The following is a 13,067-nucleotide window of genomic DNA, read 5'->3' on the forward strand; positions in this document are numbered from 1 at the left end:
CCCCCTTGCTGGGCGCTGATGGATCTTCCTTTTCATTGTAACTCTACCTTTGGGGAATTGTGCTCTTTGCCACTACTGTATGCATCAAGTTTCCTGTTAGTCTGCCCACACTGCACTAGGTACTTTTGTGTGGGAGATGTGTGCATCATGGGTAACCAGCAGAACAAGCTCCCATTGTAAAGGTTTCATGCCTTTCCGCCTTCAAATAAATCTGAAGACCCCACCATTATGAAGAGTGGGAGGTCCTTCACCTCTGCAGAGGATGAAGGAGCTTTCCAAATGGATGGATTTGCATGCCCCGCCACAATCTGACTTAACCAATCACAAAACAGACTTACATTTATAATAAATTTAAATGTAGACATACAGCAGGGTATCAGGCCCTCTAACCGTGCTACCCAATTACATACACTTGACCTACAACCCCCTCATTTTGAAGGGTGGGAGGAAACTAGAACCCCCAGGGAAAACCCATGCAGATATGGGGAGAAAGTACAAACTCCTGATGGACAGCGCGGGATTCAAACCCAAGCTCTGATCACTGGTGCTGTAGCAGTGTGGCACGAACCACAATGCTAACTGTGCTGCCCTCCCATTGTGAAAGTGGAACTGAGGTGGCTTGAAAGCAAACACGAACACAGCTGCTAAAATAGACCAATCACTTTGCAAAAAGTGAGAACTCTGTTACAGCAAGAAGCATTGCCACAAGCAGCTAGTCCCACTCCAAGAGAATCTCCTCCTGGCTTACAAAAAATGTATATCTATACTGTCAAAACCCTAAGTTTCTAGAAAATTCAAACAGAACTGCTCCATACATATTTCTTAGAATTCTCTTGGGATTTTTTAATTAGGATCGAGTCCCTTACCCAATGGCTAATCGTCCTTTACTACCTGACCAAATAAAGAAGTCGTTACTAGCTCTAGAAAGAATGGAATGCAGCCAGCTTCTCTTCCCATCTGCATTTTAAAACTTGCATTCTCATGATGTGACAAGCATTACCCTATCAGTATTAAGTTATACAATATTGATCCACAAATTGTGTCATTCCATAGCCCAATCGCAGAGGTTTATCTCTCCAACCCCCCCCCCCCCCCCCCACCCTGGGCATAGTACTTAGAAGTCGCATGATGTGGGGAACTCGAGACTAGTGGAAAGTTACCAGTGAGGTGATGGTTGCCAGGCCACACATGTCATGGGGCCCCCCACTTCTCTAAAGTATTTACAACCCTCTCAATATTCTTTCACAAACCAGCAAGGCACATGTGGGCATTGGTCTACAATGGGCAGACCCTTCCTTCTGCACCAGAGTGACGTCAGTGAATGGAGTGATGTTGATAGAGGTGGGGACATTGTACCCACACTTCCCATGGCAGTGCCCGCCATGGAGCAGGGTGGAAGGGAGGGAGAGGTCGGGGCTGTGAGGAGGGGCAGCCGCATGGGATGTACCGATGGTGCTGAACCTAGGTGACTTCTGCTCTGCTTTCAGTTCTGGTACTTCGGTGACTGGGTGGACGTTGTCATCGATGACTACCTTCCCACCAACCAGTGGAATCAGCTGATCTTTGTCAGGTCACGTGACAAGAACGAGTTTTGGTGTGCACTACTGGAGAAGGCCTATGCCAAGTAAGGGAATGCAGTGGGAGTGGGTCATGGAGAAGGGAGAGGGGTCTGGGGACACGGAGCGATCATGGGGCAGTGGGAGTGGGTCACAGAGCAGGGAGAAGGGCCTGGGGACACGGAGTGGTCAAGGGGTGGGAGTTCCTGGGGCAGGGGATGGGGGGGGGGGTTACAGAACAGGTGGAGGTGTCTGTGGGACAGAAGGAGGGAACTGGGGCTTGGGGGTCCTGGGGCAGGGGGGTCCTGGGACAGGGGAAGGGGTCGTGGGGATCACCGTCAAACTCCCCACACACAGTGCCGGACATGGATTGAACCCGTCTCCAGCCCCATGAGGTAGCGGCTGTACCTGCTGGGCCCCTGTGCCAAGGTCACCATGCCAACAACGATGTCACATTTTCAAAAGGGCATCCCGGTGGGCTTTCTCAATAACTACCGCACAGTAGCACTAACTTCTACTGTGATGAAATGTTTTGAGAGGCTGGTCATGGCCAGAATTAGCATGTATCTAAGTAAATATCTGGACTCGCTGCAATTTGCCTGTCGTCACAATCGTTCCACAGCAGATGCCATATTGCTGGCTCCTTGACTGTCTCATTGGAAGACCACAGTCAGTTTGAATTGGAAACAACGTCTCCTCCTCACTGATTATCAACACAGGCGTTCCCCAAGGATGCATGTTTAGCCCACTGCTCTACTCGTTATACACCCATTTCTGTGGCCAGGGACAATTCCAAAGTGAATGCCCATGATACCACAGTTGTCAGCAGAATCACAGATGATAATGAGGAAGCATACAGGAGGGAGATAGATCAACTCGTTGAGTGGTGTCATGCCAATAATCTTGCGCTCAACGTCAGCAAAACTAATGTGGACTTCAGGAGGAAGTTAGGGAACACAGCCCAATGCTCATTGAGGGCTCAGTAGTGGAGGGGGGGGTCAAGAACTTCAAATTCCTGGGTGTCAACATGTCCGAGGATCTGCCCCAGAGCCTCCACTTTGATCTAATCACAAAGAAGGCTCGCCAGCGGCTATACTTTGTGAAGTGTCTGAGGAAATTTGGGACGTCACCGACGACTCTTGAAAACTTCTACAGGTGTACCGTGGAGAGTATTCTGGCTGGTTGCATCATTGCCTGGTATGGAGTGACCAACTCTCAGGACAAGAAAAATCTCCAGAGGGTTGTTAACTCGGCCTGCAACATCACAGGTATCAGACTTCACCCCATTGAGGACATGTACATGAGGCAGTGTCTTAAAAAAGCAGCCTCTATCCTCAAAGACCCCCACCACCGAGGCCAGACCCTCTTCCACTCAGGCCAGACCCTCTTCATTCTGCTACCATTGGGGAAAAGGTACAGGAGCCTAAAGACGAGCACTCAGTGGCACAAGGACAGCTTTTTCCCCGCTGCCATCAGATTCCTGAATAATCTGACACTGCCTTACTTTTCGTGTACTATTATTTTTATCTTTTTATAGTAATGTTGTAAGATGGTTATAATATGAATGTTTACACTATGCTACTGTAAGACACCAAATTTCGTGACTTGTTCATAACGATAAATCCTGATTCTGACCATGTGCGCCAGGCTGTATGGTTCCTATGGCGACCTGCACATGGGGCGTATTGCAGAGGCCATGGTGGACTTCTCGGGTGGGATCAAGATGGAGATGCCCCTGTGGACCACACCGGCGGACCTGTGGACCACCCTGAGGAAGGCACTCGATCTTGGCTCCTTCGTGGGCTGCAGTACCTCCATCGTGGTGAGAAACACTGGCTGCTCCACCCCCTCCCATCTCTCACCCCCACCCAACCTCCCACCCCCACAGCCCCCATCACACCCCTCCCCCGCAACATACCCCCTCCCCTCCATCACACACACCCCCTTCCCTGCATCTCACACCCCCTCCCCTCCATCAAACCCCCTCCCCTCCATCAAACCCCCTCCCCTCCATCACACACACACACACACCCTCCCCTCCATCAACTCTGTCTATACCTCCCGTTGCCGTGGAAAAGCAGCCAACACATTAAAGACCCATCCCGTCCCGGCCACTCTCTCTTCACCCTCCTCCTGCCAGAAAGATACATGAGGGTGAGATCATGTTCTCTCCCCAACCCCACCCCCATGCTGCTGCGATTCAGTGGCAGTTTCTTTCCTGCTGTTATAAGATTCCTGTAAATTGTCTTTGCTCCATTCTGACTGATCACCCTCCACACACTGTGCTGCATTTCGCTGTTCTGCAGATAGTGTGTTTAGCTGGACTGCACGCAAAACAACCTTTCTCACTGCACCTTGGCGGGTGTGGCAATAAACGTGCTCCTGATCATTACTTGCCCTTGCATCTGAAGATAAGTAAGAGTGTTGTAAATGTGTCGAATGTTCATTCTTTGCTCGCGTTGTGTGGAATACAAGCTCAGTTAGAGCCAGCGAGAAACGACCCGACTCCAGTGTTTCCCAAATCCAAAGATCGAACCCTTTTTATTTACAATTAGAGACTAGTCATCGTATTTACATGCCCTTTGTCCCAAGGGGACTCTCGCGAGCCCTCTCACACACACATGACTGGATTAGTTGATTGATGGCTCAAGTCCCAAGAACCGCTAACGCCTACTCCTGGCGACGGTGGGGGTCGCTCTGTTTTTGCCATCCTAGCAGAGAGAGAGTTTATCGTGATATATATAAGTACAAATTCCATAGAATATCACAGCACAGAACAGGCCCTTCAGTCCTCAATGTTGTTCCAGCCAATATATACTAACCCAAAAACAAACTAAACCCCCCTCCCTACCTAATAGCTCTCTATTTTTCTTCCATCCATGTGCCTGTCTATGTCTCTTAAGTCCCCCTAATGTTTCAACCTCCATTACCACCCCTGGCCCGGCATTCCAGACACCCGCAACCCTCTGTAAATAACTTACCCCTGATGTCTCCCCTAAACCTCCCTCCCTTCACCTTGTACACACGTCCTCTGGTGTTTGCTGATCCTGCCCTGTGAAACAGGCGGTGGCCGTCCACCCTATCTATGCTTCTCATAATCTTGCAGACCTCTATCAAGTCTCCTCTCACCCTTCTGGGCTCCTCATTTATGAAAGGATGTGCTGGCATTGGAGAGGGTTCAGAGGAGGTTCACCAGGATGATTCTGGGAATGAAAGGGTTATCAAATGAGAATGTTGGACAGGTCTTGGCCTGCACACATTGGAATTTCAGAGAATGGGGTGGGGTCTCATTGAAACATTTTGAATGTTGAAAGGCGTGGATGGAGAAAGGTTGTTTCCCACGGTGGGAAAGTCAAGGACAAGAGGGCACAATTTCAGGATTGAAGGGTGTCAGAGAACAGAGATGCGGTGGAAATTCTTCAACCAGAGGGTGGTGAATCTGTGGGATTTGTGGCTACAAGTGGTCGTGGAGGACAGGTCATGTTGTGTATTTAAGGCAGAGATTGATAGATTCTTGATTAGCCAGGACATCAAAGGTTATGGGGAGAGGGCCGGGGCGTGGGGCTGAGTGGGAAAATGGATCAGCTCATGATTGCCAGTTCCACACTTTTGGTACCTCTTTTGAATCATTTCCCTGACCAGTATATTGCAGGATCACCTCCAGCTATCCAAAATCACTTCCAACTTTGAAAGCATGCAATTATGTAATACTCTTACTAGGTTTAAGTCGAGGAATGGAGTCTCAGCCTCACTTCCAAACCCCAACTTCACCCACCAAAGGAAGAAATCCACCATATTTTCTATTAGTCTACGTTCGTCTTATTGGCTAAAGCACCAGATGGACAAAAACTGGCAAAGGGAGTGGTAGATCTGCCCATCAAGGTATAGTTTAACTCAGCCAATTAAATGTTCATACTTGAGATCACTGGCAAGGTCAGTGTAGGGGGATACATGGTCCTGCATTAAGCTCCGATGTCTTCTAACCACAATAGTAAAAATTAAACCGCAGTCCTGATTGCTGGCGCTGTAACAGTGTTGCCCTAACCGCGACACCAACCGTGTAGTCCTCACAGGTCGTGTGAGACATTTCAAAGGGGCAGGGGCAGAGATGAGGGGGAAGGCAGAGGTTTGGAGTTCTGTGCCAGTCTGTTGGAACAGTCACACCAGGACCCTGTGTGGAGGGTGGGAGAGCCCCTCCGGGGGTGGGGGTATGATCTTGGTGTAATGGTGAATATTGGAAATTTGGTTAGGAGAAAAAAGGGAGGTGTACAAGAGGTATAAAGAGCAGGGAGCTGAGAAGTTGAAGGAGGACTACAAGGAGTGTAGAAGGAATCTTAAGAAAGAAATTAGAAAGGCCAAAAAAAGGCATGAAGAGGCTTTGGCTGACAGAGTAAAAATAAATCCAAAGGGTTTCTGTAAGTACATTAAAAGTAAAAGATTAGTGAGAGATAAAATTGGACCCCTTGTAGATAGCGAGGGTAGGCTGAGTGAGAAGTCTGAGGAAATGGGGGAAATTTTGAATGATTTCTTTGCCTCGGTATTCACTAGGGAAAAAAATGATGAACCAGTTGAAGTAAAGAAAAATAGTGGGGAGGTCATGAAGCATATAAGGATAACCGAGGAGGTAGTGATGGCTGTGTTGAAAAAGATAAAGGTGGATAAATCTCCCGGACCGGACAAAATATTCCCTAGGACACTCAGGGAGGCTAGTGGACAGTTATTGGGGCCATTGACAGAGATATTTAAGATGTCACTGGCCATGGGGGTGGTACCAAAGGATTGGAGGGTGGCGCATGTGGTTCCTCTGTTTAAGAAAGGGTCCAAATGCAAACCTGGGAATTATAGGCCTGTAAGTCTGATGTCTGTGGTGGCCAAGTTGATGGAAAGTGTTCTGAGGGATGCTATTTACAAATTTTTGGAGGTACAAGGATTGATAGGGAGTAATCAGCATGGTTTTGTCAGGGGTAGATCATGCTTGACAAACCTGATTGAGTTCTTCGAGGGGGTTACAAAAAAGGTTGATGAAGGGAAAGCTGTGGATGTTGTCTATTTGGACTTTAGTAAAGCTTTTGACAAAGTTCCCCACAGGAGGTTAGGAAAAAAGGTGGAAGCATTAGGTATAAATAAGGAGGTAGTGAAATGGATTCAGCAGTGGTTGGATGGAAGGTGTCAGAGAGTAGTGGTGGAAAATTGTTTGTCCAATTGGAGGCCGGTGACTAATGGAGTTCCTCAGGGTTCGGTCCTGGGTCCACTATTATTTGTTATATATATTAACGATCTGGATGTAGGGGTAGAAAATTGGATAAGGAAGTTTGCGGATGACACAAAGATTGGTGGTGTTGTGGACAGTGAGGTAGATTACCATAGATTAAAAGGTGATTTAGGAAGGCTGGAGGTGTGGGCTGAGAAATGGCTGATGGAATTTAATACAGATAAATGTGAGGTGCTGCATTTTGGAAAGGCAAATTTAAATAGGTCATATACATTGAATGGTAGACAATTGAGGAGTGCAGAGCAACAAAGGGATTTAGGAGTTATGGTAAATAGTACCCTCAAGGCTGATACTCAGGTAGATGGTGTGGTGAAGAAGGCATTTGGAATGTTGGCCTTCATAAATCGGAGTATTGAATTCAAGAGTAGGGAGGTTATGATGAAATTGTACAAGGCATTGGTGAGGCCAAATTTGGAGTACTGTGTACAGTTTTGGTCACCAAATTATAGGAAAGATATGAACAAAATAGAGAGAGTGCAGAGAAGGTTCACGAGAATGTTGACAGGATTTCAGGGTCTGAGTTACAGGGAAAGGTTGTGCAGATTGGGGCTTTTTTCTCTGGAGCATAGAAGATTGAGAGGGGACTTGATAGAGGTGTTTAAGATTTTAAAAGGGACAGACAGAGTAAATGTGGATAGGCTTTTTCAATTAAGAAAGGGGGAGATTCAAACTAGAGGACATGGTTTAAGATTGAAGGGAGAAAATTATAAGGCGAACATGAGGGGAAATTTCTTTACGCAGAGGGTGGTGGGGATGTGGAATGAGCTTCCGACAGACGTGGTCGAGGCAGGATCATTGGTTACATTTAAGGAAAGACTGGATCGTTACATGGATAGGAGGGGACTAGAGGGGTATGGACCGGGTGCTGGTCAGTGGGACTAGGAGGGTGGGGATTTGCTACGGCATGGACTAGTAGGGCCGAACTGGCCTGTTTTGTGCTGTAAGTGGTTATATGGTTATATATGGTTATATCCCGAAAAGGCCCCCATAACCATGGAGATGGACCCACAGATCTGTAGGCCATGGAACGAGGCGGTTACCAGGGTAAGGAAGCAGTGGTGACGTCTGGTGTCTTATCCACCCAGAGTGACGGGGAGCTGAGGACGGCAACAGGGCTGGTGATGACCCACGCCTACACGATCACAGGAGCTGAGCAGGTAACAGCGAGGTGGGGGTAGGGAGGGGGTTGGCTGTGGATAGGGGCAATAGGTGAGGTTGGGAGGGAGGAAGGGTGTGGGGAGAGGAGGGGGAGTGGGGGTTGGGGGAGAGTGGGGGGGGTGGGAGAGAGTGAGGGGTAGGGGGAGAGTGGAAGAAGGAGGTAGAGTGGGGTATTGTGGGAGAGAGTGAGAGTAGGGGTGGGGGGAGTGAGGGTGGGGGCTGGGGGATCAAGAGAGAGTGGGGGCATGGGAGAGAGTGGGGGGTGGGGGAAGTGAGGGGAGGGGTGGGGGGAGGGGTGCGGGTAGGGACAATGGATGAGAATGGGAGGGAGGAAGTGAGGGGGTCGGGGGAGAGAGGGGTGTGGGGGGAGAGTGGGAGGGGAGAGAAGGCACTGGACCTCTTTCCCAACACCCTCTGGACTTTGCCCCTTCCCTACCCCCACCCCACACCCTCCCCTTCCCCATCCCATTCCCACCCTCTCCCCTCCCCTTGTCTCTGCTCCTTTCCCTTCCCTCCCCTCTACTCCTTCCCCTCCCCTCCCCCCGTCTCTGCCCCTTCCCTCCACCTCCATCAACCATGCCCCTCCCCCCATCCACCCACCGTCCCCACCCCGGGACATCCTGTGTCAGTAACTTGCTGACCCAGTTCCTCTGCTCACGTTCAGGTCTCATACCAGAACCATCTGGAGGAGCTAGTGCGGGTGAGGAACCCCTGGGGCAATGAGGTGGAGTGGAACCGTGCTTGGAGCGACCGGTGAGTCCGCGGTCACCACGAAAGAGGCCGCTGCCCGCCTTGTAGTGCCGTGGCTGGCGGTGTGGTGAGACCAGCAGAATCCGATCCTCTCCTGCCAAACAATCCCATCAGAGAACATAAATCTAATGCCTGCAGCAAGGCTGAGAGCAATCGTCAGGATTGAAGGGCGTCCACTTAGAGCAGAGACGCAGAGGAAATTCTTCACCAGAGGATGGTGAATCTGTGGAACTTGTTGCCACGGGCAGCTGTGGAAACCAGGTCATCGGGAGTATTTAAGGTAGAGACTGACAGGTTCTGGATGAGCCAGACCATCGAAGGTTATGGGGACAGTTTCTTATCATCTCTTCCTGCTAAAACCAAACATCAGTGATAACAGATTGTGCAGGGTGGGGTGTGGGGTAGGGGTAGGGAAGGGGCAAAGTCCAGAGGGTGGAGTTGGGAAAGAGGATATGGTGTTACAATAAATGTGGGGTGTGGTGTTACGATCAGTGAGGGCTGTGGTGTTACGGTCAGTGGGGGGTTGGGTGTTATAGTCACTAGGGGGTGGGGTGTTATGGTGAGTGTGGGGTGGGTTGTTATGGTCAGTGGGGGGTGGGGTGCTATGGTCGGTGGAGAGTAGGGTGTTACGGTCGGTGGGGGGTACGGTGTTATGGTTGGAGTGGGGTGCGGTGTTACGGTCAGTGGGGGGGTGGGTGTTACAGTCACTGGGGGGTGGGGTGTTACAGTCAGTAGGGGGTGCGGTGTTATGGTGAGTGTGGGGTGGGTTGTTATGGTCAGTGGGGGGTGGGGTGTTACGGTCGGTGGAGGGTAGGGTGTTATGGTCGGTGAAGGGGTACGGTGTTACGGTTGGAGTGGGGTGCGGTGCTACGGTCGGTGGGGGGTGCGGTGTTACGGTCAGTGGGGAGTGGGGTGTTACGGTCAGTGGGGGATACGGTGTTATGGTTGGAGTGGGGTGGGGTGTTACGGTCAGTGGGGGGTGCGGTGTTACGGCCAGTGGGGGGTATGGTGTTACAGTCGATGTGGGGTGTGGTATTACAGTCAGGCTGTCGTGGGGGGGTGCAGTGTTATGCTCTGTGTGGGGTGCGGTATTATGGTCGGTGGGGTGTGTGATGTTTCAGTCACTGGGGGTGGGGTGTTACGGTCGGTGTTGGGTGGGGTGTTGCTGTCAGTGTGGGGTGCGGCTTTACGTTCGATGGGGAGTGTGGCATTATGGATGGTGGGGTGGGACGTTACGGTCGGTGGGGCGTAATGGTCAGTGGGGGGTGGGGCGTTATGGTTGGTGCAGCGTGTGGTGTTACAGTTGGTGGGGGTGGGGTGTTACAGTCGGTGGGGGCTGCGGCATTACAGTCGGTGGGGGGTGGGGTGTTACGGTCGGTGCGGGGGTGGGGCGTTACGGTCGCTGCGGTGTTATGATCAGTGAGGGTAGGGTGTTACAGTCGGTGGGGAGTGAGATGTTACAGTTGGTGGGGGGTGGGGCATCACTGTCAGTGGGGGTGGGGGGTGGGGGCGTTACGGTCGGCGGGGGCTGGGGCGTTGCAGTCGGCGGGGGGTGGAGCCTTGCAGTCGGCAGGGGGTGGATTGTTGTGGTTGGCCGTGGGTGTTGACTTATTACAGGAAGTTTGTGGAATCTATGGAGAGGGTCTGGAGATTTACCAGGATGTTGCCTGGATGGAGACCGTGTCTGATGTTACGGTCGGTGGGGGGTGGGGCACCCCACTGTCAGTGGAGGTGGGGGCGTTACAGTCGGCAGGGGGTGGAGTCTTGCAGTCGGCGGGGGGGTGGATTTTTGCGGTTGGCTGGGGGTGTTGACTTGTTACAGGAAGTTTGTGGAATCTATGGAGAGGGTCTGGAGATTTACCAGAATGTTGCCTGGATGGAGACCATGTCTGATGCAGGAAAATCGACACAATCCAGGTTTTCTATTTTTTCCCAAAATAGATTATATTCACAATAAATTATTTACAAAAGTGGAAACCATTCAGCGTCTTTTCTATGCTCAGTGACCTACCCAGACATTTCTGTCGCTGGACATTGTTACCTATGTTCTCTATTCAGCGCCATTGCCCCCAGCGTGGCTCCTTGTCATTGCTCTGTTGTATGGAGGACCTCCCTTCAATCTCAACCCTTCAATTCCTGGTAGCGGGAGGGCTCTAGACTGCAGTCTTTTCCCGCAGTGCCCTAGTGTTGGCTGCGCCAAGCCTCAGTGTGTCTCTCAGCCTACGTACTCCTGCAGCCCAGAATGTGCCAGTCAGCCGCGTTCCCTCACCAACACACAGCTCAGCGGTATTCCAGCACCAGCGAACCCAGTTCGAATCTGCCGCTGTCTATTGAGGGGTTTTATGTTCTTCCCCTGACCCAAGGGGGTTTCTTCAGGTTCTCTGGTTTTCTTCCTCATTCCAAAGACATACGTGGTTAGTTGGCCTAACTGGGGCTCTGCAAGCTCGTGGGGCAAAGGGCCGGTTCCCTGCTGTTTATTTAATTTAAATTGACATTATTTCTGGCTGCTGTCCAAACAGGTCCAGTCTGTGGAACAGGATTGACACCATGACCAGGGAGCGCCTTCTGTTGAATCAGGAAGACGGAGAGTTCTGGTATGACGGCAGCTTCCAGCAGCTCCTCGCTGCCTGCTTATGACGCACAGTGGGCAGTGAGGCTCGAGTCCCTACCCTCGCCATCGTCCACCATGTCCTCTCCCTGCTGCCCACTGCTGGGTACCCCCCCACTGCTCATGAGTCTCTGGGCAGAGGTGGTGGCCATTTTCACCCCCCCTCCCACCTCTTTCCAGCTGTCCATTTGGGGTGGGGGCTCCCGAAGCCAGCGGAGAGAGTGGGCTTCAAGCCCACAGAAGGGTTGGAACGCAAATCCGTGATACGGAGACCCTGATCCGAGGCAATCAGGAGGGGGGTATGCTTGGCTGGGAGAAGCAAGTGGGTCAGGATGTTGGACAACATTGTAGTGCAGCAGGTAGTCCTGCTCCCTCCCAGCTCCAGAATCCTGGATTCAATCCTGACCCTGGATGCTGCCTGTGTAGAGTTTGCATGTCCTCCCCGTACCCACATTCCCCCACCTCCCCACCATCACCCGCTTCCTCCCACATCCCAAAGACATGAGGGTTAGTGGGTTAATTGCCCACAGTCACTGAATCTGGGGGAGGGGGGAGTTGATGGGAATGCCAGGAGAAGTGGTGTCAGGGCAATGTAGAGGAGCTGGCATGAACACGAGGGGCTGAATATCCTCCCCCTGCATCAGTCACAGAATCTGACAGGGAGGAAACAGGCCCTTTGGCCCACAGTCTCTGCCGACCTACTTACAGACAGGGTGGTGAAGAAGGCATTGGGCACGCCAGCCTTTATTGACCAGGGCACGGAGAACAGGAGCGGAGACATCACATTGCAACTGCACAGGACCCTGGTGAGAGCCCATGGACCTGTTCTGGCTGCCCTGTATTGGACAGACGTCATTAAACTGGAAAAGATGCATTAAAAGGTGTAATTTGGGGCAGTATGGTTAGTACAACACCATTGCAGCGTAAGCGAGCAGGTCTGCCAGGACGCTGTTCTCCCCGTGTCTGTGTGGGTTTTCCCCGGGGGTTCTGGTTTTCCTCCCACCACTCAAAATGTAGCGGGGTGTGGGTTAATGGGGAGTACATTGGGCGGCACGGACTCATGGGACGAAAGGGTCTGTTATGGGGCTGGATGCCTAAATCTAAAATTTAAATTACAGAAAGATGTTCCCAGGACTGGAGGGTTTGGATTATAAGGAGAGGCCTGGGGCTTTTCTCCCTGATTGAAGGAAGACCTTACGGAGGTTTATAAAATCAGGAGGGGCATGGATAGTCACAGGGATGGGGACGCCAAAACTAGAGGGCGCGGGTTTAAGGAGTGAGGGGGAAGATTTAAAAGGGACCACCTTCACTCTGAGAGTGGTGGGCATGTGGACGGGATGACAGAAGAGGTGCGACAGGCGGGAACGATTGTAATGTTTCAGACATTTACAGAGGGACGTGGACGGGAAAGGTTTCAGTTGATTTGTCCTGTGTTACCTGGTACAGTGAGAAGGGGTCTCCGAGTGGTCTCACAGGTTATTGCTAACCACCTGCAAAGTGGATGAACCACCTCATCTTCTGTCTGGGCACCCTCCGGATGCCATCAACATCAACGCACCCCCCACCATCTTTTCTCCCGTCTACTTTCCTGTGGCTCTCTCTCTCTCTCTCTCTCTCCCTCTCTCTCCCTTTCTTCTTTCACAGAGTCAAACTCTCAACAGATACAAACCCACCATTTCCCGCAGCTACCTCGACTACCCCTCTTCCCACCCTATCCCCTGTA

At 51.3% G+C, this 13,067-nt stretch overlaps 1 protein-coding gene across 1 annotated transcript in view; it reads left to right on the forward strand.

Annotated features, from left to right (window-relative positions):
• Positions 1 to 13,067, forward strand: part of LOC138737199 (calpain-8-like) — a 51,388-nt gene that overhangs the window by 5,620 nt on the left and 32,701 nt on the right. The window contains exons 4-8 of the mRNA XM_069887853.1: positions 1,488 to 1,624; positions 3,204 to 3,378; positions 7,914 to 7,985; positions 8,651 to 8,739; positions 11,256 to 11,330. Of these exons, the coding sequence (XP_069743954.1) occupies positions 1,488 to 1,624; positions 3,204 to 3,378; positions 7,914 to 7,985; positions 8,651 to 8,739; positions 11,256 to 11,330 (548 nt within the window). The remainder of the gene's footprint in view (positions 1 to 1,487; positions 1,625 to 3,203; positions 3,379 to 7,913; positions 7,986 to 8,650; positions 8,740 to 11,255; positions 11,331 to 13,067) is intronic.

Source organism: Narcine bancroftii, chromosome 6, assembly GCF_036971445.1.
Source record: "Narcine bancroftii isolate sNarBan1 chromosome 6, sNarBan1.hap1, whole genome shotgun sequence".
NCBI lineage: Eukaryota > Metazoa > Chordata > Chondrichthyes > Torpediniformes > Narcinidae > Narcine > Narcine bancroftii.